Source organism: Artibeus jamaicensis, unplaced genomic scaffold (genome assembly GCF_021234435.1).
Source record: "Artibeus jamaicensis isolate MK-2021 breed Jamaican fruit bat unplaced genomic scaffold, CSHL_Jam_final contig_432, whole genome shotgun sequence".
NCBI classification, from domain to species: domain Eukaryota; kingdom Metazoa; phylum Chordata; class Mammalia; order Chiroptera; family Phyllostomidae; genus Artibeus; species Artibeus jamaicensis.
Genome location: NW_026521828.1, coordinates 15,058,159 through 15,085,125, shown reverse-complemented (window position 1 = coordinate 15,085,125; position 26,967 = coordinate 15,058,159). Strand labels below are relative to the sequence as shown.

The 26,967-nt window shown below is 43.5% G+C and overlaps 1 protein-coding gene across 2 annotated transcripts in view; it reads right to left on the bottom strand.

Moving 5' to 3' along the window:
• Nucleotides 1–26,967, bottom strand: part of DPYSL3 (dihydropyrimidinase like 3) — a 107,486-nt gene that overhangs the window by 49,657 nt on the left and 30,862 nt on the right. The window contains exon 1 of one of the 2 annotated variants that reach the window (XM_037161896.2): nucleotides 14,251–14,441. The exons of the other annotated variant lie outside the window; for it this stretch is intronic. Within the exon in view, the coding sequence (XP_037017791.1) occupies nucleotides 14,251–14,289 (39 nt within the window). The 5' untranslated portion in view covers nucleotides 14,290–14,441. Of the gene's footprint in view, nucleotides 1–14,250; nucleotides 14,442–26,967 lie in introns of those variants that run through there. 2 annotated transcript variants of the gene reach the window in all.

The following is a 26,967-nucleotide window of genomic DNA, read 5'->3' as shown; positions in this document are numbered from 1 at the left end:
TAGTTTACATTAAAGGAGCAGTGTGCCTTTTCATTTATTTATTTATATATCCATTCATTCCTTCCTTCACTTAACAATTGAAAATGCCTCCTGTTCACAGGGTTAGGGATACAATAGTGAACAAAATAAATTCCCTGCCATTGACCTGTAGGGTTGAAAGGGAAGAACAAGTAAAGTAGGAAATGAATGTGATTTCCAGAGTCCTAAGTGAAATGCAGAAAGAAGGTAAGGCTTGGAGGAGAGCCCAGGTCTGCTTCTGATGAGGGTTTCAGTGGCAGGTTGGAAGCTGTCTGCTGAATAGAACTCTGACAGATTGGAGGGAGCAAGTCAAGTAATGAACTGCTCCTAGAAAAGACTGCTCCCTGCTCAGAGGAGGGAGGATTGGCAGAGGCAGGATTGGGGTCTGGAAAGATGGATAGTTAAGGCCAGGCCATGTGGAACCTTGAGAGCCATTCCAAGTGCAGTAGATGTTTTAGCTGAGCTGTGACGGGATCTGATTTATAGTTTTCAAGGATTGCCCTGGTTATGTGTGGAGAATAGCCTTATGGTAGTGATTCAATTAGGGGTTCTTGCAGTCAGGTGATAGAGGCTTGAGCTAGGGTGATGGATGCAGTAATGAAAAAAAAATGGTGAGAAGGGGTTGAATTAGTCTTCTGTTCTAAAGGTAGAGGCAACAAAGTTGCAGAGCTAGTCTATGACTGACTTCGCTGGGACTTAACCCCACTATAGGCTGAAAACAAAACCCACTGAAGTATCAACTTGATTGTGTCTTCTTACAAATGAAGTCCAAGTATGTTTAAACCTACATATTTCAGCATTGGTAGACCACACAACCTTGAAACAGGGAGGATGCTGCTGTAAGGGAGCAATCTATATTTGATATTCAAGCAGCTCATATTTCTCTTGTCATAACAACTGGGTTTACCATCAGCTCAAGTTAATTTGATTTTTTTTTCCTTCGGTTGATTACATATTTCTCAGGTTTTATTCTTAAATAAGTTTCCACATCTGCCCCTGTTACCAGATGCATGAATCTGTTGGGAACCACCCTGCCTGGTTTCAGAAACTGTAACTCCTCGAGGCTAAGGCTGAGTAGAAAGACCTTGGGACCATAAGCCACTTAGGAGACGAAGTTTATCTTCCTTGTAGGGGCACCTCCTCTGCACCCTTTCTCTTCACCCTGCTTAGTCTTGGGAGGATGACTGGTTAGCCAATGACAGGTAAGATTCCTCAAAGGAGGAACAACCTAAGACAGGCACAGTTGTGAAGGGGCAGTCATAGAAAGACTTAGGAGGCTATAGAAAAAGGGGGTGATAGACCCTCACCCCTCAGTTTTGACATAGCCTGAGTCCTTATTCTGTCTGCAAGAAGTCTCCTAATCTCTTGGCTACCTTACTTCCCCTGCCTAACTTAAGCCTGAAACAATGACAGAGGTGGGTGTGGCCCTGTGCTGGAAAGGGCGGGTTCCCTGGGGCAATCAGGCCTAAGAAAGAATGCATAAAATCATATGCAGCCTACTTTGCTAATACCCTTAATTTAAATGATAAGGGTCCAAGCATTAAATTAATTTGTTCCCCAAAGTTTATGGCCCATTAACTATCTGACCCTGACTCAGAATAAGCCCTCAGAGTTCTTTGAATGTTATGTATTGTTTAATCATTTCTGTCTGACAATGACTGATGAGCTTTACATATATACCCTGTATTCCTATGCAAATTAGGCCCAATAAAAGCCCATTGAGGAATGGGTTCCAGCCCTTCTCCTTTGAGAGATTAGCCATCTTTCCTCGCCAAGCAGATCATACCTTGGTAGATTTATTCTCATCCACAGCGGAGGGGGGGGGGGGCTCTGGGAGCAAAGCTCCCCCACAAGAATCTGGTTTTCTGCTTTAGAAAATGTGACCCAGTGTGTCACATACTCCTCTGATGGGTTCAATTTCTTCAGGGCCTGAGGTCTATCATTGCAAACATTAATTCTTCATTATGTGTAGCTGCCCATTTCAACATGCAAAGGTGTAAGCCACTGGGAAGATTTAGTTGTAAAATTTAAATACCTTGAATATCTTTTTAAATCTCCCTGTTCTCTGTTTTTATTCTAAAATCAGGGACCAAAAATTTTCTGCCCAATCAATTAAGTGGATTGCAAGACTCTGAGACTGTGGAGTGCATTTTTTCTTCTTACTAACTTTTAAAAATTTGATAACAATGTTTGCCAAATACTTGTATTACCTTCCTCATTGGGAAGTAGCACCGAGGACTAAGTGAGGGTTTTAAACTTAGGCAGTAGGGTGAATGTGGAGCTAGTTCCACCAGTTAGTTAACAAGGCAACTTTCTGAGCCTCAGTTTCTACATCTGTAAAGGGGTCTAGTAACTAATCCAGGCATGTTATCAGGATGGAATGAGATGCCACATAGAAAATCATGACTGAAAATCAGTGAGCATGGGCATAATTTCTTATAAATATCAATCTCCTGGGCTTCCCTTTTATGTGCATTGAGAACTTCCCACCTTTCAAGTTTTGAGTTTTTAAATGTCTTTGTTTTTAACTGTCCCCCACCCCTGCATTATTTTGCTAGAACTACCATAACAAAGTATCAAAGGCCAGGTGCCTTAACCATCAGAAACCTATTTTCTCATGACACTAGAGATTAGGAGACCAAGATCAAGGTGTGGGCAGAGTTAGTTTCTTCTGAGGCCTCTCTCCTTGGCTTATAAACAGCCTTCCCCTCCTTTCTGCATCTTCCCATGGTCTTGCTCCCTGTGTGTCTGTGTACTACTCTCTTCTCATGAGGACACCAATCATACTGGATTGGGGCCCACCCTTATGACCTCATTTCACTTAATTATCTCTTTCAAGATCCTGTCTCCAAATACAGTCACATTCTGAGGTACTAGGGATTAGGACTTTAACACATGAATTTTGAGGGGACAAATTTAGCCCTTAACAGGCCCTCACATTGCCTGCCTCAAAAAAATTGTAAGAACAATACTGAACCAAAGCAAGAAAAAATGAGTCCTAAGCCTCATAAAAATAAAAGGAAGAAAAAAATTTAGATACCTATTGTGCTGTGTGACCTATGGCAAATTATTTTCCCTTTCTGTCCCATGTTTTCTTAGTCAATAAAATGAGGGGGTTTAGAGTAACTAGTTCCATATTCCTCTCCCTGCCCTTAACAGAAACAAGCTAAGCTTTTTTCATAATTTCTCACAGCAAAAAGGGGCTGAAATACAGCACACAAATAAGAAACTGAAACAAACAAAAATGTTTCTTCTTTGTGAAATAAACCCAGGTTCAAGTCTCTAGAAGCAGAGGGTCACATTCAATTGCTTTCAAACCCTCTAAGTTGTGTAAAGCCCATACTCTAAGGCCATAATTTAAAACAATTTAGTTGGATAAAGCAGAAACTCCACTCTGAATTTATCAATTTCCCCATACAAAATAATCTCATCAGGATTTGGGGCACAGATTGGCTTTGAGAGGAAGGGTGTACGATTTCAAACAAAGGTCTCTTTGAAAAAATTAAGGGGTGGGGACAGTTTTAAAACAAACACACGTACACACAGAAACTGTCAAATTAAAACCAGCTCCCAAACCTATAGGTTAAGCCATGAAGTGGGGCAGAAGGGAAAGACTGGGCATGTTTTCTTTCCAGCTGTGTAGCTTCAGGTGCTAAGACACTGTGTAGCTCTACAAATGTCAACAGCCTCAGTGAGGTTGTTGTGATGGTGAGCAAGAGTGATGGTGAGAAAACAAATATGCTCATTTGAGAGGGAAACAGATTTCCTTGGAAAATGGCAAAACTGCTAAAGCAACTGGAGCAATAACAAAAACATAAGACTAAGATGAAAGATATTGGAATTTAGCTCTACTGGGTTGCCTGGTTGGAGCATTTTTGTGGGCTTGAACCCCAGTCAGCGCACATAAAAGAATCAACCAAAGCCCCTGGCTGGTATGGCTCAGTTGGTTGGAGCATTGCCCTGTGAACTGAAAGGTGGCAGGTGTGATTCCCAGTCAGGGCACATGCCTGGGTTGCAAGTTTGGTTGTGGTCAGGGCACGTATGACAGGCAACTCATCAATGTTTCTCACATTAATGTTTCTCTCCTTCTCTCTCCCTCCTTTCCCCTCTCTCTAAAATCAATGATCATGTCTGAAGGACAGGATAAAAAAAAACAATGAATGCATAAACACTTGGAACATATATTGAGTTTTTCACTCTCTTCTCTCTCCTTAATTGATATAAAATTTAAAAAAAAACTTGGCACAGATTCAAATCTATAGAGTGATACCCATGAGCTGAGCAACTTTAGGCATTATTTAACCTCACATCCTGCGGTAACTTTTAATTTAACTTCAACTAAAAAACAGCATCTGGGAATGAATCCATCATTTCATTTTTGTTGTTAATACCAAGATCTTGGAAACCACCAAAAAAATCTAAACAAAATATGTTAATTTAATCAGATCCCCAAGCAGAGGGATAATAATATGTAAGCATTTAGAATTATGTTATGGAAGACTATTTAAAACATGGGAAGATGTCATAACATATTGTGGAATGAAAAGCAGGACATAAAACAACATGAACAATATATGGTACTATTTAATAAATGACATATATAGTCATACAAAAATCCTACATGGGTATATTCATAAAGTTTAAAATGTCTGTCTCTGATTAATTTCATGTTAGCCTATTTTTATTGTCCTCATTTTGTTTGTTTTTTGGCAAATATTTCTATAACCACCAAGTTTTTTCTGTAATTGAAGAAAATGTTTTCAACTCAATTTTAAAATCTCAGCACCCTACACTGATCCAGATACTAGAAAAAGCCTTAATTCATTTAACCCCACTTGGTCTCAGTTTCCTCATCTGTAAGAGAGGGCTGACTTAAAATCATCTCTAAGGAGGCTCTTGACTCTATGAATTTCACAGAGCCAGGTTAAGTCAAAACCTCAGCAGAATCTTGCTTAGGGTCTATTAAGAAGGTGGGGAGTACAGTGTGCGGTGTGGGATGAAAAGATGGTATTTTTATCTATGATAAGAAGAATCCCTCATTGGTATTTTTGCTAATTCAGTGTAGAAGAGCCTCTATTGCTAAGAATGGTGGGTTCCGTCCCTAGCAAGTTGACTGGGTAAGTCCAACAATGTGGAGCTGCCTGGAAGCAAGGCTGCCCCTGATGGGAAGACAGAATGGCTTCCAGAACCAGGCAGTACTCCTGAGTCCAACCCCATACAGAGGAGGGCACCCCCTGGTTGTTCTTTGCGACTTGCAGAACCAGAACTCCTCACTTGTGCCTCAGGGAAAATAGGTACAAAGAAGAACTTAACCCTGGATTTTAAGTAAGTTGGTTCAACTACAGTTTGAACCAACATCTCACCCCCCTGAAGGTGGGACAAGGTAAGAAAAGGTAGAATTTTAGGTAGCACCACAGAGTGGAGTTAAAAATGTGGGCTGTCAGTCAGTTTGAGTTTTGGTTCTACCAGTTTTGTGTGATTTTAGGTGAACCAAACCTCAAACCAAAGAATAAATTTTAGAATATAAGCCACTAACAGGACAAGCTCCAAATATAAGCCCAGAGAAAGTTGACAGATGCATAGGGTGAGGGACTAAAAATCTTTAAGAAAACAAACAGACAAGCATAAAAACATCCCTTTGAAAGGGCCAACCCTAACAGAACTCTGGGTTGCTCCTTGACCAAGTTCGCTGAATGGTGGATCTGGTTGTGCAAATGCAGAGAGGCCTATCTATATGCAGCTAATAAAAGCTCCAATGACTTGTGGCTTCTGTGCAAAAGCAGCAAGAAGCCTCAATTAAGATCTATGTCAGATCCTGGTTCAAAAAGTCATGGTAACAATTTTCTCCATTTGAATGAGGACATAAAGGTCTCTATTAATTCAGTAAGAGAAATGATGGCTCTGCTTGCAAGCAAGAAGCACCCAGTTAGGCCCCTGAAACAAGCTAAGAATGAGGCCAGATGCAGAATTTGGAAGAAGGACAGGCATGAATGGAGGCCAGAGGGAACAAGCACTAATGATGGATGGCCTCCTGGGAACATCTGCCCAAGTTGGGTCCTGGTTTTTCTGCTTTTCCTGCTAAAGGGCTGTCATGTTCCTCTTGGCCCACTGATCCTCTGCCAGTTTCTTAGAGCTGGGCCTTACCTTTTAAAAACCTAATATTCTAGAAAGTTGTCAGCAAAAGGGAGGATGGTGTACAAGCAAAAACACATGCATGTTCTGATCATTTTCTCCCATGAAATTATTTTTGCAAAGAGTTTCATGTCCATTCATTCAACAAATAGTTACAGAGGGCTTGATAGGTGCCAGCCAAAGATTACTGGAGATTCAGCAGTAACAGAACAAAAACTATTCTTACCTCATGGAGCATCCATGGCATTACTTGACCTTTGGGGTGGGTTATTTCTATTAGATGTCAGCCATCACATTTAAAATATTGGCAAGAGCAACTGAATAGAACTTGGTGAGTATAGGCAGACTAGGAGCTGTTTTCTGTTGGTCCACCTGTTTGTTTGACCGGTCTAGATTTGGGGAAATTGTTGCCTTTGTGCTCTCTCAATGGTAGCCTTATCCAAAAGACAGACTGCATGGGCCAGCAATTGGATCATGCTATCACTTTAATAACACTCATTTAGCCCTAGCCTGGTGGTTCAGTTGGTTGGAGTGTCATCCCATACACCAAAAGGTTGCGTGTTTCGTCCCTGGTCAGAGTGTGTTCAATGTTTCTTTCTCTCTTCCTCCCTCCCACTCTTTCTCTCTCTCTAAAATCAGTAAAACATATCCTCAGGTGAGAATTTAAAAAAAAATAATACTCATTTAAATTAATACTAACACTCTGCTAAGGAAATGAATACTAACACTCTCAATCATTATTATTTCATTGCTCTTCTGCACAGAGTCTATTAACCAAGCCCACTGTCTGAGAAAAAGAGTGGAATTTTAAGGGTAAAAAGCAGCTAAAGACCCTTATATACAACACAGATGTTGGCTGGTCCCGCTGAGTTGAAGCCAACAACTGTTGTTCTCATCCATTCTTTCACTGCTCTCCCTTCTCTCACGGGGGTGGGGGGGGGGGGGGGCGGAGGGCTTAGAACTCCTGTGAATCTGGAACTGAGGAGGGGCTGACCATGATCTCATGAGAAAATAGAAGACACAATAAAGGCTAACGGGGTCATTTGTACTAGCAAGGACTGTAGGGATCATCCAGTTCAGTGCCCTCATTTGACTGGTGCAGAATCTGAGAAGGATAATAAGGGTTTGCCCGAAGTCACACATAAATTAGAGGCAAGGGCAGGCCTGAACCACAATGTGCTGACACTCCATCCAGGGCTCTCTTTCTTCCCCTGCATCTTAAAACAAGAGGGCTCCTCTTGGTCTTGGCTGGATAGCTCAGTTGGTTAGAGCAACATCCTAACGTGCCAGGACTGAGGATTCAATCCCCAGTCAGAGCACATCAAGAATAAACTAATGAAGCATAAAGAAGTTGAACAACAAATCAATGCTCCTTCCTTCCTTCCTTCCTTCCTTCCTTCCTTCCTTCCTTCCTTCCTTCCTCCCTCCCTTCCTCTTTCTTTTCTTCCTCCCCCTTTCTCTCTCCCTTCCTCTATCTCTAAAATCAATAAGTAAATTTTAATAAATAAAAGAGAAGTCTGATTAAAAAAAGGAGGGCTCCTCTCTTAAAATAAAACCTCATCCCATCCTTCAAATATTACTGTCCAATGTTCCCATGACAGGGGGGAAAGATTGATAAAGCCATAAGAAATGTCTTTGAATTTCAGATGTCCCAGATAGGAACCCTGGACCACTCTAGAGTTGACTGCCATCCCCTACCCCCCCCCCCCCCGCCGTCTGGTGTACAGTGCTGGGTGTGTCCTGGGTTCCTCTGCCTGGCTGAATGAAAACAGGGAGCCTGGCTCCTTCTACATCTGGGAAGAGGACAGGGACACAGAGTGAAAAGGGGCCGAGGGCCCAGATCTACAGTTAGGCAAGGCAGAAAAACAGCATCTGCTTTTCCATCCTTTCCCACTCATATGTGCTCCTGGGCAAAAGCCAGGAGCTAGCTTAGATGGCTGGCAGAGCTACGCATGAACCACTGTCAGGAAGACGTGCACTCAGTTGTTGTTCCAATGGTGATGTGATAGGTTTGGCCAGACCATCCCTGCTCCTTCTATCCTGTGAACACATTTGTGAGCTAACAGGTGTGGACAGTGGGGGGTGATGGGAGGTGGGGACAACCACCTGTAGATATGGAATTACTGCTTTCCTGCCGGTGAAACTAACTCACCTCTGCAGGGATTGATCCCCATATCTTGCTTTTTCAGCTACATGACTTGAGTCAAGTTACTTAATTTCTCTGAGCCTCTATCCAGACCACAAAATGATGGTTAATAATTGTATGTGAATTAAATTAGATAATCCACTTATTATGTGCTAATAAGCACCAAAACATCAAATAAATGGTACCTATTAATAATAACAACTCCACTATTTTTAGTCCCATCTTTCTAATCGCTGAGTTCCCTACAGCTTCGACTAGGGTCAAAAGAAGAGGCCAAGTAGAGGGGCTCATCCTATTCCACCAAACTACTTTTTGGGTCTATTTCATATATTGAAATAGATACATATTGAGTTTGATGAGAGAGGGATTTCACAGCAGAAGAATCTGAGAGTAGAGAGAAACCTATTTGTCTTTGTTGTGGAGGGTCTTTCCCATTTGTTTCCCTCTGGCCCACAGAAAGTGGGAGAGAAGGGAAATGTGGCATTGCTGTGAGGGGGGAGTAGCCAGGAGCAGTTCTGGCTTCCTATTAGCATCCTTCCTTAGAGGTGACGACATATTCCAATTTCCAATCCCCTTATTCTTAGAAGCACTGATTTAATAAAAGAGATGCACATTTACATCCCAGCGAGACAGTCTATGACTGTAAACATTTTGTGATTTTTCAAATGTGATAGCAGACATAGATACTCCTATGAGATATGTCATGGCATAGAGGACAAAGGACCTGGTAGGGCCTGAAGAGATTTTTTGTTGTTTTTCAAATTCAACTTTATTTTCCTTTTTTCATCTGAGGAAAAAGGGAAGAGCAAAAGCCAATGAACAAGGAGTTGTAAAGAAATTGCTAGAGAGGGTGTTTGTAACCTGTGTCCCTCTAGGGTAGAAGCTGATTAGGACTGAAAACAATATAGTTCAACTAAGAAAAGTGTCCTTTTTTAGGTCTAATGGCCCCTATTAGATTGTCACAAATGAATGACAGGCATAATTCTGAGGAACATTGTAACATAACTAAAGCAGGAAAAATGGTTTTTATATAACATTGAGCTACTTTTTATTTGTTTCCGCAAACTTGTATTTAAAAAATGTTTCCTAAGTAGTCTCTTTCTATTCCAGACCTTTGTCAAGTCTTCTTTTATTAATGTCCACATTCCAAAGAGGTTGAGATTTTATAAATAAATCACTGTTTACTCTCTTGAATGCATCCGGGGTTCACAGATCACTTTCAGGCTCTCTCCCTCATGTGAACCTTTCAACAGACCAGGGAGATAGCAGGGCAGATTTTTATTTATAAACTGGCAGTTCTACCACAGAGACTTGAATTCCCTCAGGAAATGGATTTCTCCAGAATTCCCCCAAGCACCCAGCCGGCTCCATCAGTTACTGATAGCTCTTTATTCACCTGAGGTGTTTTGCTGCCATTTGGGAAAGAGGAATAACCTGGCTGAGAATCAACACATACCTGACAAAAATATAAAGTAACAAATAAGCACCCTAAGCAGGGCCTGGGCTGCGGTTTCCACAATCAGGTATCTAAGATGCTTTCCATTCCCACGTCTTTGATAGTTTTCCTCTGTCTTTTACACTGCAATTGCCCTTCCAAGATGCCTTACGGATAGAGCTGGCTTGGGGTGACTTCTCTTCCATCTCCCAAGCTCTAGAACTCCACGTCCTCCCTAATGCAAAGCGACACCTACCGAAACAAGAGGATGGCAAGGACTGAGGGGTGGGGGTGCTGCACTTGCTCCTGCTCAAGTGTTGCAGAGATCTGGGTGTTCCCTGAGTTCATAAGCCCCCCTCAATTCCCCTCTAAAAAAATCCCCATGGCTCACAACACTCACACCCCACCCTCTGTCTAGGTCCCCCAGACCAAACTCTTCAGGTCCTATTCCAGACTGAGGATGTCTTCTGGCAGTTCCCAAACATCCCACACAAATGACATAATCTCCAAAGGAGCAGAAATTCGCTATCCGTCAAGCAGCATTTATGGAAATCTAATTAGTATTTGCAAAAAGCCAGTTCTCAGTGATTGGTCTCCTGGAGGGAACTCAGGAGCTCTTTACCCACACCTTTCAAACCCTCCTCTGCACGTGCCTCTGGGAAGTTGTGGCTATACCAGCACAGCAGAGGCTGTGAAGTCAGACAAGACCTGGCTTTGGTCTCCAGCGTTACCCCCAAATTCTCAATGGGTAGCAACAGATAACTGACTTTGCCTACCTATGCTTCAATTTCCTTAACTGTGGAATGAGGACTCCAATAATAGAACACAAATAAAGCACTGGAACCTAAATGGTAGGTCCCTACCCATTCCTGCAGTCAGCTTCACGTTGTAGTTTTTATCAGAGGAAAACAGTAACTGTAATTATCCAAACTTTCTACCTGTAGCATTGATGTGGTAGCTACCATTCCTAAAATTGGTACTTATATTCACTGAATGGAGTAGGTAAGAAGGACCATATCACAGAACTAGTTGACGGTGGCTTCCCAGGTCCTACCTGAGTCTTCCTCCAAAACCACCTGCCAACCAGCCCCAAGACATAGTCATGGTGGAGTCAGAGACATGAACTTTGGTTTCTGCTGGGTGTGCAGATTTGTGTCCTGCCACTAACATTATAGTTCTGACCTGGGACAAATGCATTTGACTTTCATTTTTTGTTTGTTTTTCATTTGTAAATTAGGATAACTACAGTATAATCTCAGTGTTGATTCAAGGATGCAGTGAGAACATGCATGTAATGAACACTTAATGGGTGTGAGCTATTCTTATTAGGAACACTTTTAAATTCACTTAATTTATTTTAAATTAAATTTAAATTCACTTAATTCATTCATTAAATTTACAGGGACACAATTAGGTATCTCTGTACTAGGCACTGTGCTAAGGAGTGGAGACAGGTGAATGACAATACAAGGTCCTTGTTCTGATTTCCTGGACCACCTCCAAAATGCCAGTCTCTGACATTTAGAAGCAAGGACTAGTATTGAGGTAGACAGTTCAGGTCATGCAAGGAGATGACCTAAGAAGGCACAGTGACACCTGGGGCCTGAGATACAAGGAAAGCCCCAGCCAATTCTACCAGCCACAGAGAAACCCCTACCTCCTCCAGGAAACCAATACACACAGGGTAGTGAGAAGGCTTTAATATCAGGAAGGCAGCACAAATAGGTGGAAGGAAAGACAACAATAAAACCCATTACAGTGGCCCCCAAAACTGTGGCAGAGGGTGGTGCCTGGGAAGATAAGGGGTACAGGGTCAAGCAAGGCTGCCCCCATCAGTCCGTGGACTAGAGTGACATTTTAAGTACTGGGCGGGGCAGCCTTCACCAGAAGAAACAGGGAGAGGATAGTAAACTTCATTCAAATTCTACAATCTTACCATTAAAACTGTACTAGAATTGACAGTAGGGGGATTATTATACTTAAATTTTCAATTAATTTCTATCCATGCCCATATTTTTATGTTATCTAGGAAGATAACATAAACCTTGCAGTATGTGGATAACCATGACCATCGCTAGACATGCAAAAGTACTAAAGTATTTTATTCTGAAACAGAACCCTTGTTCATGGAAATACAAACACAAGGCATAAAAAAACCCCAAAACTACAAATTTTCTTGCTCCCAAAGACCAGCATTCCTCCCCCACCCAGTCCTATCCTTATTCTCCCTCACCCCTCCTTCAACAATGGATATCAGGCAGCCTGGCTTAAAGAAATTCACGGCCACTGTACATTCCTGTCCCAGCTGCTGGAGACACAGCCCCAGCTTCAGGCAGAGGCTGTTATGCAGCACCACGCCCGGCAGGCCGAGAAAGAATGGAAGCTGCACTGAAAATGAAGAATGCACCCCAGGGAAGAGCATCCAAAGAGGAACAAAAGGGAACCTCTTGCAAACTGGCTCTGGAATCAGGGGACAGCCACATATATGCTGCCTTTTAAAGCAAGTAAGTTATCAGAACTAAATTTCTGTATCTTTCCCTAAAGGTGGCTTAAGTGATGCCTAGAAGAATGGGCGTGGCCCTTAATGCTATGTCACAAGCTAAGTCCCATTAGAAGAACCATTGCAATCTTCAGACTAGGAAGAAAAAACAATCTGTTCTTTGCTTATGCCAATGGGAGAATTGGCAAACGCATCCTGGATATAAAACAAGCGGCATATATGCAGCCTACCTCCCTTGTGTAATTAATAGGGTGAGAGCTAGTGTTCACCTCTCCGAGTTAGGAAAATAAGTATAAAAATTGAGCTTTTATCTTAATCACCTTTCTTCCCCCTGATGTCAGCTTCCACAGCTCTTTGCAGAGACAATGGGCAAATAACTGCCTTGTTAAAGACCCACAATGTTTCTTTAATAATGGAAAGTCCATGATAGCAGGTAATGATTGGTAAAGGAGAATGGGTTTAAAACCTATGGCCTCTACCTGTTAGAAGGATCCCTACTCATCCCAAATTTTCCCCCAGGGGTAAGTGTTTTTTCCCTGAAACCAGAAAAATAGCAGGTGGGGTGGGGCAGATGTATGTGTGTGAAATGAATCTCAGGTGCAAGAGAAAGGGAGGGTGCTGCAACAGAAAGAAACCACCTGACAAAGTGCACCAGAAGCAAGAACAGCTTCCTCCTGCCTACAGAGGGGGAGGTCCTGCATGCCGAATGCACAGGGTATTGCAGGCATAACCAAACAAGTGCAAACAGACTTATGCCCACAGCCAAACCTAATGAACTGGGGGCAAATAACCACAGTAGCAGGTACAGTTCTGCCCTAGGGCAGCTGCAGAGCCTCCCAGGGGCCAGCAGATCACTTCCTTTGTTCGCCTTGCAAAGATGGAGTAGCCACCCATTCCCTTACTACACACCACACACTGCACACACACCTCCTTCACTACAGACAAAGCACAACTGTACTGCTTGATGCTAAACTAACAAATGCCAGTGGATTTTTTTGTTTGTTTGTTTGCCTTTTTTTTTTTCTTTTAGTGCCCATTCCAGCCTGTACGTAGTATTCCCTTCCATTTGGGGGCATCATTTCAGGGCATTTTGGAGAAATCTCAGCCCAGGGCGCGGTATTCTACTGAGACAGCATCTTGCTGGGCGCTGGTGTAACCGGTGGCTTCCATGCCTGATAAAGGCACGTCTCCTCCCCACCTTGAGATGCACAAGGTACTCGCTCAGCGCATCTCACACTCGCAGGCTCTGAACGGCTCTGTCTCGCACACAATGGCACTTGGACAAGGCACGCACACGGCGTGCGCCTGCAACTGCAAACTAAAATCTGCTCTAAAAGCTCAGCCTTTTCTTGGAATGAGGAGGAGACGAACACGAAAATGTAAAATGCATTGAGGGCAAAAAAACCCGTAAAAGTTGTCTTTCCCGATACAACCTCTTTAGCTGTCCAGTCCCAAACATGACGCACTGAAATACGAATCAGGTGAATGCAGGAAAGAAAGGGACAGGGTGAGGACGGAAGGTCCAGACACGCCGTCACCCTAGCGGCCAGGGGGCAGAGCCACGGTGCTGGAGCTGGGAGAGGGGCACGGTCGGGCTGCCCAGTGTCCCTAGGGTACGGTGTCATCTCTCCACACCCTGCCCCGCCAAAAGCAAGCTTCATCCAAAAGCATCCCTAGCCTGGGGCAGCACACAACGACACCCAAGGAGGCGCGGCAGTTCAGAGAGGTCCATGAGTCTGCCTTCTCCGGGAGCTAGCCGGTGGTAGGAAAGGAGACTAAATAATGCTAAATTCTACCCGCCAGTGTTTGGGTTTCCTCTTTGTTTTGTTTTCGCCAAACCCCCGGGTCGCTCCGTCTCAGTGGCGCCCGCCGAGCCGGCTGGATAGACAGCCGCTCTCCACCTCCCAGACCCGGGTCCCCATACCTCCCCGGGGACAGGACCAGGGATCCAAGCCGCCCCACCCGCGGCGCACAGGGACCCAGCAAGAGTGGGAGGGAGGCGGCGGCTCCCGGACTCACCGTGATCCGCGGGATGTTCTTCTTGCCTTGGTAGGACATGGTGGCGGCGGTGGCTGAGCGGCCGCGTCCCTCCCTCCTTCTCTGGGCTCCGGCTTGCCCGCGCCTTCCTCAGCGCGCAGCGCCCGGAGATCAGGTGGAGCGAATGGTGCGCTGGCCGCCGCCTCCCCTCGCCTCCGCCCCCCTCCCGGGCTCCCGCAGCGGCTGCCAGAGACAATAGTAAATCTCTCTGGTCTCCCTTTCACCCCGACCCCCCCGCCACACACACCCTCCTCCACTCGCGTTCACGCCCGGGCTTTTTTTTTTTTTTTTCCCTTTTGCGGTGCCAGCTGGGACCCCGTAAGACAAGAATGGCTGGTCTGCGACTCCTCCCTTTTCTCTCTTATCCCTATTGATTTTCCTCTTTGCATCTGCCTCACCCACTTTTTCTTTTTCTACCCCTCCAATCCCCCGGTTTTTGTTTTTTTGTGTTTTTTTGGTGACTTGCGTGTGCGGCGGAGCCAGTCCGCTCCATGGCCACCAGGGGGCGCGAGGGACTTTTCCGGGTGGGGATGCTGCAGTCCCAGTTCTGGAAGAGAAGCTCTGGGGTCACCCTCTAGGCCTCCATGGCCAAGCCCCGGAAAGCGCCAAGGCCACCCCCAGCCCCTGTTCCTGTTTCTCCGATACCACGCTCGTTTCAGAAAGGTGACATGTCCCTCCCGGAACCCTCCCTCCTCGCTGTCCGTCCCGGTCTGGATGGGGAGCCTCCGCCTTTGTTACAGCCCAGGGCTGGGCACCGCCTCTCCTGGTGGCTGGGTGTGTACACAGCTAGCTCAAACCCTTAAAAAGCCACAAACTGCTCAGATCCCGTGCAGCCAGGCTGGCCTGCGGTCATCCTGAGACCAAGAGCCCAGGTATCAGAAGCCATCCACTCACAGATTGGCATGTTCGGAGGACTGCGGGTGTGTGTGTGTGTGTGTGTGGGGAACCTTGTCAGCTAACATCGAATGTATTCTGGATTTTAAAAATATTATCAAAACAATATGCTTTGAAGGAACTTCACTGCCTGTTTCTCGGGATCGAAGAAAGAGCGTTGACGTTGCTTGGTGAGTAAAAAGTAGAAAACACCTGTAGGGGAAGGCAGAGCCCCGCACGTTATTGCTGCACAGCCCTGTACTCTGTAAGTCAACCGTGTACGCTGTTCACCATCCCGAGTTTACTTTAGGCAACAGGGCTGATAACAAAAGTCACGATGCTATCAGAAGCAAAAACATGCCCCTTCAGTGCTGGAATTTACTGTTCTTTAGCTGCCTGCTCAAATTAAACTTCCAAAGTAGGCAAATTTGGAGGTGCCCCTGTAAGTGGGAGCTGAGGGCTGTGCTTGGCTAGAGAGTTTCTAGCTCTCCTGAAAAACAATACTGATCATTCCATTGAAATAACAACAAAGGCTTGCTATGCAAAAATTATAAACCCCCCTAAAGATAAGTCTCCTCTCATTCCCACTCTTCAAGTGTGGATCCTAATACCCTACAAAATAGAAAGTCTTTAGAGGTCACTGAACATAACTATGTCTGTGTTGGGGATGGTGAATCCATGGTCCTGTTAGGCAAAACACCAACCACATTTCAGGACATTTTTTCATTAAATTGAAGACTTACTTTGCAATGCAGTTGCTATAAAAAAGCATCTACGGCAAAAGAGTACAGAATACTCAGCTTGGGCTTTCCAGGAAGCTGAAATGAACTAGCCTGGTCACAAAATCAAGGGGGAAACTAAGGCCCCCTGAAACATTCCCTGCTCAAGTTAATCCAAGCTTCTGGTTCATTCATGGGCAACTGGGCTGAATGCGGTCTTCACAGGAAAAGCCCACACCACTTTCTACTTCATTTCTGTTACTCTGACTGGGACGATGAATGCCAGACAAAGGTCACTCCCTGAGCAATTTTGCAAAGCATGGGGAGGGGGTGCATGCGGTAGAAAAAGACTGAAGCCAAAGTCACACCCTGAACATTTTGCTTTGTTCTTAAAGCTTAAGTGCGGAGACCACTAGCCAAGAGTTGTGAAATTACAAGCATTCTGGGGATTGGCATGCAAATAAGCAGGATTATATTTAGAACAGAATAAAAGAGAATTAAGCTATAGATTTTCAGACCCTGCAGAGGTCTCTCTGAATCTTTCCCAGACATTTGACTGCCCCTAACTTGTTTGAGGGGATCTTGCAAATTCTTTAGAAAATATATATACAGAGGACACTTACAATCCTAAAGAAATACTACTATCTTTTTTTAATTTTTATTTACTGGGTGTCTTTGCCTGTTCTGCATCCTAATTTTCTCCTCTGTTATAGTCATTATAACCCAGAACATACTCTACTAATGAGATTTATACCACATTTTTGGTCACTTGATTTGTGTGTGCGTGTGTGTGTGTGTGTGTGTGTGTGTGTGTGTGTGTTGTTTCAAATTACAAGACTGGTTAAACTCTTTGAGGTCAGGTTTGCCTGCAAGAGGCCATGCAGAATAGGAGCTGAGATGTGTTTTTCAGATCAGAATGCTGTGACAAGCCATGCGCAGGAATGCATAATAACCAGCTAATTGATTCAAGCTGTTGCCATCATCAGAAATGTAAAACAAACATGATTTTTTCCCTCTTGCATTAACATCAACCACCTTTCTCTTTTTTTTCAAATAAAAATCAAGTGTCTAAGGTGTGTTTGAAGGTAAAGGCCTTCCTTGGCTTTGCCTGTCTTATTCAAGGATTGAAAAGAAAGGCTGCCATCAACACATATGCCTCTGTGTCTGGTCAAGAGAGTGAGGGATCGAAGCAGCATGGATCTTTTCCACAGAAGGATGACTCTGAATGGTTTTCCTTGGATACACAGCAGTACTTGGCTTTTGGTATCTCAGGAAACTATGAGAGAAGGAGGGAGATACAGAGAGACTATTTTAGTCTCAGAGAAACTTAATTTGGCCACCACACCTACCATACCCCTATAATTCTATGCTTCAGGCAAGGCTAGGTTATTCTAGTTGCTCAGGCCAAAGTTTTGGCATCATCCAAACCTTGACTTCTCTCCATCAACCCAATCCAATTTGCACTGCCTATCCAATCTGTCAAGAAATGCTATTGGTTCTGCCTTTTAAATATACCCATATTCTAACTTCTTTCCATCTACAAAGCTGCTGTCTGTGCCGAGTTGCTATCAGCGATTACTGGGACTACTGCTGCAACCTCCTAAGTGGGCTCTCTTCTTCATCAGCATTTTTCATTCATTCTCACCATTTCACACAATGTTTACCTTGTGCTTACAATATGCTATTATTTTTCTAGGTACTAGTGTTCCAGGGGTGGGTTGTAATAATAATGTCCCAGATCTCACAGAGTTGACTTTATGCCCTCGTTAGCCCCCTTCTGTGTTTTATTTATCTTTGTGGTATTTTTCATCACACGACATACTAATTTATTATTGAATACTATCCTCCTTCCCATCACTAACTGAATGTAAGCTCCTTGAGAGAAGTGAATGTGTCTGTTTTATTCACTGCTATGTCCTGAGTGCACAAAATAGGGCCTTACCAATAGAAATTGCCCAATAATTATTGGGGAGTGAATGTAAGAATGTTTTAAATTCTGTCCAAAGAAATAGATGGATTAAGAGCTGCATTTAAGGGATATGTGGTTAGAATATAGATTTAAGAATACTTTTGCTTCTCATGCCTCTTAAGAGTTTCCTGGTTCTAGATTTGAGAGCAGGTAAATTCAAGACGGTGAGGAATCACTTTGTTAATGTGATACTGTCACACATTTCCAAGGCAATACATGAGCCAAAGAATGGCTTGGTAGAATAGGTTTGGTACTTGAGCACTGATTATAAACCATGGCTTTGAAAGGATCTGCCATCAAAATGTATGAGAAAATCAAAAGCCTTGTGGCAATTTAAAGAATTTCTAAAAGTAAAAATTGATAAGTTCAGTGAGAAAACTATGGACTTGAACCCAGAATGGTATACTGTTTAAGGATCTGGACTTAGGAATAGAAGGACCTTGGTCCATACTGCAATTCATACACTTCCTATTTCTATGACCTTCAGTAGATGACTTTCTGAGCCTGGGTTTCATCATCTCAAAATGAGCATTTATTATCTACCTTATAGTAGTGGTTTTGTGATGATGCATGCATTCATTCAACTAATATTTATCGAGTATGTACTATGAGTACCTAGGCATTAGGGTACAAATATTTTATTACAATTGACAGAGTCCCAACCCTCTTGAAGCTTCCATCCTAGGGAAAGAACACATCAAGAGTGAAAAACTAAAATACATAGTCTTTAAAATGATAGCAAGTGCATTGGAGACAAATAAAGCAGAGATGGCAAAGTGAAGGTCTTTTCAGAGTCTCGAGGACGGGCTGGAATTCTATATACAGGGGTCGCAGAAGGAAAGGTGAGATGATGGCAGCTTAGACCAAATGATAGCAGTGGAAAGCAGTGACATATGGTTAGATATGGGATAAATTTCAAGGTAAAGCCAGCAGTATTTGCTGAGAATTTCACTGGAGTATGAGAGAAGGAAGAATCAAGGATTACACTCAATTTGCTGGCCTAAGCAGCCCAAAAGATGACGGTGAAATAGGGAAAGTTGTGGGAGTAATGAGATTGGGGAGGAAGGTCCAGAATTTGTTTGTGGGCATTCCTATTAAATATCCAAGTGAAATGTTGAGCAGGCAGGTGGATGTTCGAGATGAGAAATCTAAGAAAAGAGCTGGGAGAGAAATACAACTTTGGGAGTTGACAGCATTTAAAGTGACAGTACTAGATGAGATGACCAAGGAAATGAGAGAAGAAATCTGAGGTGAGAAGCATCCCAAATGGAAATGAGCAACCCAGAACAGAAGCAGAGAGAGAGAGAGTGGTGCATGAGAGAGGGGGAACCATGCAAGTGTTGTGTTCTGAAGATCCAGAAATAAAATTATTTCAAAGATGAGAATGTGTTCACTTCCTTAAGATGCTGCTGAAAGGGTGAGGAAAATGAGAACTGAGAATTGATCAGTGCACACAAACACTGTCCAGGCCACTGAAGACCTAGATGAGAGCACCTATAAAATGAGTATCTTAATGCTCATATCTCAGTGTTCTTTTGCAAGCATATATATGAAACTATTCAAGTGGTATTTACTGAGTACTTACTGTGTGTGTATGTGGGCCAGAGCAGTCTTAATGAAGTTGTAGGAATGAAAATAAAAGTGAAATTTGGAGACATCTAAGACTGGCAACTCTTTCAAGGTACAGTATTGCAAACAGGGACAGAGAAATGGAGCAGTAACTCACAAAGTGGAATAATGTCATGGTTATATGCCAAAGGGGCTCATTCAGTAAGCAGAGGAAACTTCATGATTCAGTAGAGAAAGGGGACAAATGCTCTATCATTCTTGAGTGGGCAACACAGGTGACATCTAGTGTTCAAACAAAGGGCCTGCCCCTTAACGAGGAGCGAGGGTGGTTTCTTCACAGAAAATCATGGGAAGACGATACTGGCACAGAGAGAAGATGCTAGGTAAACTTCACCGAGGGAATTCATGAAAGCAGTCTTATGACTGTGTCTGTTTCCCCGTTATCAGCTAAGACAGTCTGGGAGGGAAGGTGTTGGAAGTGAGAGGGCAGAGGAGTTGGTACGAAATAATTTTCTAGGAGAGTAAGGGGACTAGAGGAACATGGTGTGATGATCTGGGAGCACAAAGGATTACCTTCAGTTACTGGCCATGACATTAAAGAAAGACTCACAGGCATGTTTGTGCATATTCCTCCAGCCACGCAGAGCTGCAGATGTGTGAACATGGGGTAAGGAGTGTGTGCGGTTTAACAGGGGCTTTGCTAGATGACTTCTGAGAAGGGAACTGAGGATGAGGCACGGGATCTAAGCTAGTCAGAAAAGAAGGGAGGGCGCAGTGCATGGGGAGTAAAGGACAGTGAACACGTTGAAGATTAAATAAGGTTATTTATGTAAAGTTCTTAGCACAAAGGAAGTTAATTAGATGGCAGCTATTCTGTTAGTTTTTTCAATAGAAACTAATGTTATTTGTTATTATTGTTTATGAAGTAAGACCAAATTAAAGAGAAAATAAATAGGAAATAGAGAGGATATACAAAGCCAAATACAAGTTATGGTTGGTGATTTGAAAAGATTAATAAAACTGCCCTGCCTGGTGTGGCTCAGCTGCTTGGGCATCATCCTGAAAAGCAAAAGTTCACAGGTTCAATTCCCAGTCTGAGCACTTGCCTGGGTTGCAGGTTTGGTTCTCAGCCAGGGTGCATACAAGAGGCAGCAGATTGATGTTTCTCTCTCACATTGACGTATCTCACCCTCTCTTTCTCCATCCCTGCCCCCTCTCTAAAAACAAGTAAAATCTTAAAAAAAAGATTAATAAAACTGTTGCATTGCATACTTTTATAAAATTTTACATTTATTTATTTTGACATTCAATATTATTTTATATTAGTTTCAGGATTTATCATTATTTCTAAAGTTCTGACTATTATTTACTGAAGTTGTTTATGATAGGCACTATGTCTTATTTGTATTTGTAGTCCCCCCTTTTCTATAACACTTGGAATAGAGTACAATCAATGGGTAGAAACTTTAACTGACTAGAGGGGAAAGTCAAGAATATTCTCTCTCCCTTTGAATCACCAAAATACCTAAAATGAGAGTACAGCCACGTACACAGTTTCCACTATTGAAAATATTTTCTACTCTTTAAAAAAATTCTGCTTTTCTACATTAATATGGGGATTAACCTTTCCCTCTTATCCTGATTTGAAAGTAGAGAAAAAAAGCAGACCTAAAACCAATATCAAAGAGTTTTAAAGGGGCAAAAGCCACACACCAGACCTTTGTGAAATACATAGGCAATTGTGGTGTGAATAAATAGTCAATGTCAGAACTTCCCATTCAGCCATTTGAGCTTATAATTTTACATACAATTCGAGCAAAGAAAATCTTAGTCATGTAATTCTAATGTTACATACTGAACATCAAAGTGGTGATTCACCTGGTTTTTTATTAGATGTTTACATATTAAACACACAGAAGTAACATGACAAACAATCCTACCCTTGATATGCATAAGCCCCCCCAAAAGATGATAGTCACAAAGCAGTATTCCTATGGGCTAACTCCAAAATCAAATTTATACTACAGTGATCAAGGTGTGCAAATCTCCTTCTCCCTAGATGGAGCCTGAAGTTCACTTCTTTACTAGAGAATGATTCTCATGGCCTCAGGCCTTCTCCATAAGCTTTAATGGCAACTTATTTTAAAGCCACAGGCAGGATTATCCAGGTGGGCCCAGTGTAATCACAAAGGTCCTTATAAGAGGGAGGCAAAGGGTCAGAAAGAGAAAAAGATGTTACGATGGAAGCAAAGGTCAGAATGATGTGGCCATGAGCCAAGGAATGTGGCCCACCTCTAGAAGATGAAAAAAGCAAGGAGAATTGCAGCCCAGCTGAGATCTTGATTATTAGCCCTGTAAAACCCATTCCAGACTTCTGACTTCCAGAGCTGGGAGAGAACAACTCTATGATTTTAAGCCTGTAGGCATACGGTAATTTGTCAGAGCAGTGATAAGACAGTAAAACATGGTAGAAATCAAAGTGAATCAAGAATTGCTGATCAGAAGGCTGAATCCCCTTGCCTGGTTTCTGGATGTGACCTAGTTTCAGACTTGCAAAAAGTTAACTGAACGAGAAGCTGGGTCATCAGGAGGAAGGAGCCTGCAGTGCTATACCTAGTGTATATGATAATGGTTCCTCTACTCCTTCCTCAAGGGGTCCTAGCACCATATCCTAATGCCACTATCAAATGGGAAATGGGACTAACAAAACATCTTGAGGACCAGTGGATACAGTTTCCCAGTGGACACTTATACTCAGAGACTTGAAACATCCTCCTAGCTCCTTGGGTAGAGAGGAGGCCTGTTGAAGCAGGTGATAAATGGATTCCTGGTCTAGATCTGGCTTACTTTTGGCCTGGTGGGTTCACAGATCCACCTAGCGATCATTTCCACAGTCTTTCACTGATTAACAAGAATAAACAAATATGGCAATAATACAACTTCCACATTGGTTTCTTAGCCTGTGGAATAACAGTTACCAAGTAGAAAAGACAAAGTAGAAGGCCCTAAAACTGACCCCCTACTCCTACCCAAAGATATTAAATCTAGATGGTAAGTTTTAAAAATCTGCATCCTAAAGGAATAGCAGAGATTAGTGACACTCTTAAAAACTTGAAGGATTCAGGTCTGGTAGTCCCCTTTCTATTGCCATTGAATTCACTAGTCTGAGCACATACATTGGAATGGGATCCCACATAACATCCAATCAGATCAGGAGGCCTATTTACAAGTGAATGAGATGCAGAAATGGCCACCTGACTGTGGGATCTACTACTTACAGCAAATACCACCTCACCCTGAAGCTGCCACCCCAAACGCAGAAGAAATAGCCTATTGAAGGCACAGCTGAAGCACTGATTGCAACACAATTCATTGCAAGAATAAAGTACCATCCTCCAAGATGCACTGGGCATTTTATATCAGTGTCCTCTATCTAGTGCTGTGTCCAGAGAGGAAGAATACATGGACACATGAACCCAGCAGAAACAGCAGCAGGAGTGACCCTTCTTGCCTTCACTGCCAGGGACCTGACTGGAAAGTATGTGATTTACATAACTGTAACTCTGGGTTGTTTAGTCTTTTCCCCCAAAGTGGGTGCTTCTGCCAGGGAACACAACGAGGGTCTGACTGAACTATCAGTTCCAGTGCTGCAGGGCACTTTGGCCTCTATGCCCAGATGAGTCAGCTTCCTTTTAGAACCCTGATTGGGGGAGATGGGGCTGCTTATACTACAGGGGCAGGAAGAAGTATGAATGACCCCCTTGAGATCCACATAATTTTTTTTAGGTGCAACCTCACCTTATGTTGCTGGTAGACGACAAGAATATCAGCTGTACCCTGAGAAGGGCAGGGTGACCAGGGGCTCTGAACCCTCTAAGAGACAGGTCCATGTCCCAACATCAATAAATCACCTGGGTTAGTAAAGGAGTTAGCTAAGAATGAGGAGAATCCAGAATAGTCAGTAAAGGACAATAATGAAGATTACTGTGGCCCTAAGACCAGTGATGGGAAAAGAGGCCCTCAGACACCCAAGAGAAGAGGGACCCCAGATCCTGGAGTTGTTGCACTGGGTCCTAACTCAAAAAAGTGAATCTGAGCAGTGAAAGGAGGGGTTAGCAAGTGACACATGAAGCTCCACCCAGTGCCAGTTACAGACTGAAGGACTCATTCCCCCAGTTGTTTTCAACCCTCAGGGGTCAGCCCTTCCTGGAAGCTACCCTGTTGAAGGTACCCACCCCTGCAGGGGTAGCCTGGTCAAGTCATTTGGTAACAGGACCTTGTAAAGGCCTGGCCTCCTGGCCATAGAAGAGCAACTAGAAGGGTTATCTCAATTTTAGGGCTGTAGGTCAGCGTATGCTTCTGTTAAAGACCACAACGCAACTCACCTCCCTATCTCCTTCACTGCCCTCTCCCCTCCCATCCCCTCCACAGATGTTGATTCCAGGGACACGCCCTAGTAAACTTCCTGCATCTGATTCTCCTTCTCGGAATCTGCCTTCCAGGAAACCCAACCTGTAACAGACTGATACTAAATGAACATTTACATGGTGTGACATTTTTATTTAGCCAATATTTAGAAATGCACACATTTTGTACACAAATTTAGATTTCTTTGAAAATTAGAAACCTGGCAATTCTGGACTCATTGGCACATATTGGTGCCCATCAGCTGGAAATGAATACTGGCTGCCTTTTGGACAGAACATGTACTCTCCATTAGACATAATGCCTGCTGCTTTCTCTTCCTTTACACAGGGTTGGCTTCTGTATAGTGATGCCACCTACCTGACTATCCTCATTTGAATATCTGATGTCATCAGACTATTTAGAGACTCTTGAGTTATTTAGGCCTTAAAGAATAGGGACTCTATGTCTCAAAAGTGAGGGCTGCTCTTTTCCAAAGCAGTCTGGTGCCTGTTCAGAATTGAGAGAGCAGTGAGTTGTCTCTAAGGAACTACCTTCCCACAACCCACCCTCCACTTCACCCCCCACAGGCCCCAAATTACAAGATTGAATCCTGGCACCACCAGACCAGCTGTTAAAAGCCCGCTTGAGAACGTGCACTGGAGCTGCTGAGTCTACCGTTAAGTGCAGTGAGTTTCACTCTTGGGCTGAATGGAAACATGTGTGATTGGATTCAGATCTCTCCCTGTAGACTGCAGAGCACAACAACTCACTCTTGGATGGAGGCTCAAAATAGCAAGCCAACCCCCAGTGCAAGGCTGCAACCCCAGTTTATATTTTCCAGGTTTTCCATCCGTCTCCAGGAAGGGACTTTGGCTGTATGTCCTTTGTTTTATTTCCTCTGTTTCCTGTACTCAGCTGTTGCAAGTGCTCCAGGGCAACGGGGCCTCCTCGGCCTCTGGCTGCCTGTCTTTGCGGGGGAGTAGGAATGGCAGACACATGTGCCTGAGGGTCTAGTCACAGTTTCTCTAAGAGAACTCCCAAAGGAACCAGGGAATGAGAAATGGTCCTTATTGTCATTTGGGTCTCATTTTAAATACCACCTCCTCACTTGTCTGTGAGTCTCCAATCATTCTCCAGTTCTCTGAGGTTAAAATCTAAGATTATTTTTTAATCCTCACCCATGGATATATTTATTGATTTTAGAGAGGGAAAGAGAGAGAAAGAAAGAGAAACATTGATGTGAGAAACATTGATCTATTGCCTCCCATATATACCCCACCCAGGGATCGAACGCACAGCTAGGTATGTGCCCTGACCTAGACTCAAACTCGCAAACTTTTGGTGTATGGGATGATGTTCCAGCCAACTGAGCCACACAACCAGGGCCTAAAATTCTTAATATGATACCAAACTCCCAATTCATGGCCTCTGCTCATCTATGTGGCTTCATCTCCCCTCACTCCTGATTGTACTCTCTGGTCCAGTAACCCTCGGACCCACAAGTTCCTGTCTCACATCCAACTGCTTGCCTATGTCATACCTCAAATAATTGCTCCCCTACCTAACTGGGAAACTTCAGGCAGTATCTCCTTCAGAACACTTTCCCTGACACCTATTTACCACCGCCCCCCACCCTGTGCTTCCTCAAGCCTCTTCCAACTGCCAGCACTGCACTTTCAGACCGTGTTATAATTATCTGTTTTGCTGGCCATTGTCCTCAGGGTCCTTAGGGGTGGTGTTGTGTTTATTCCCTACTGTCTCCCCAGTGCTGGCATGGTGCCCTGCACATAAACAAAGGCAAGCATGAGATGTATTGAATGCCTTGGATGAACACATATCAACATACATATACCCTACAGATGTGCATGCATGCATACACATACATATTCATAAACAAACTCCAACCAAATGTAAACCCTACTGGAGGGCAGCATTCTGCAGGACTAATGGGTTGGTTGAGGTGGCAGAAAGGTTTGGATGGGCTCATTTGTATGTTAACAGGATATCATTTAGGGAGACTACTAGTGAAAACACCTTGCTAAAAAGTTAAAGATAATGAGCTCAGTAAAACAATTCTGAAGAAGAAAAAGGAGAAGGAGGAGGAGGAAGGGAGGGAGGGAGGAAGGGAGGAAGGAAGGAAGGAAGGAAGGAAGGAAGGAAGGAAGGAAGGAAGGAAGGAAGGAAGGAAGGAAGGAAGGAAGGAAGAAGGAAGAAGAACTGTATTTATTGAAAAGGCTCATCCAGCCAGGCTGCAATCAGAACCTGTCAGCCAGTCTCTTTTACCTTCTGAGGCCCCAAGGTCATTCACTCAACTCTGTTTACATTGGCTACATTTTTTCTCTAAACATTTGGCCATTCCATATTTCTGTGCTCTAATCACAGAGAGAATAAAATGAGAATTTCTTGGTTCCAGTTCTCAGTTGGAAAGAATTTGACTGGCTCTGCTGGAGTCCATTGGAAACCTACAATCTAATCACCTATGTTGGAAGAGATGGAGGAGTCACAACATAAACACGACTGCCAGGAGCCCCCCCAGGTGGTCATAGAGAAAGGCGGCAATTATGACCTTGACAGAACCTGGAAAGAGGACTGGTGTGCTGATTTTTATCTGCTGTCCACACAAACGGGGTGATGAGGGTGTGCAGACACTACTACAGCATTGCCAAGAAAAAGAAAAAAAATGTCCAGTTTAAGGTAGGAACTCTCTAGCTACTGCAGGAGAGGAGAGATTCATATAAATTTTGCAAGCATGATTCTTGACAATGTGAATCTGCCTGCTTGCCATATGCTAATGGTGTTCAGCCCATGTGTTACAGGTATCCCTGTCCCTCTCTCCCCCCCACCCCTTCCTCCTCTCTCAGCCATCTTGGTTTCTGTCTCTGATTGTCTATTGGCTCTAGCTTCATTATTCTTTTTTAAATTTTTTAAAATATATATTTTATTGATTATGCTATCACAGTTGTCCCATTCCCCTCCTTCATTCCCCTCCACCCTGCACACCCTCTCCCACCCACATTCCCCTCCTTTAGTTTATGTCCATGTGTCATAAGTTCTTTAGCTTCTACATTTCCCATACTATTCTTGCCCTCCCCCTGTCTATTTTCTACCTACCATCTATGCTACGTATTCTCTGTACCTTTTCTCCCCTCTCTCCTCCTCCCA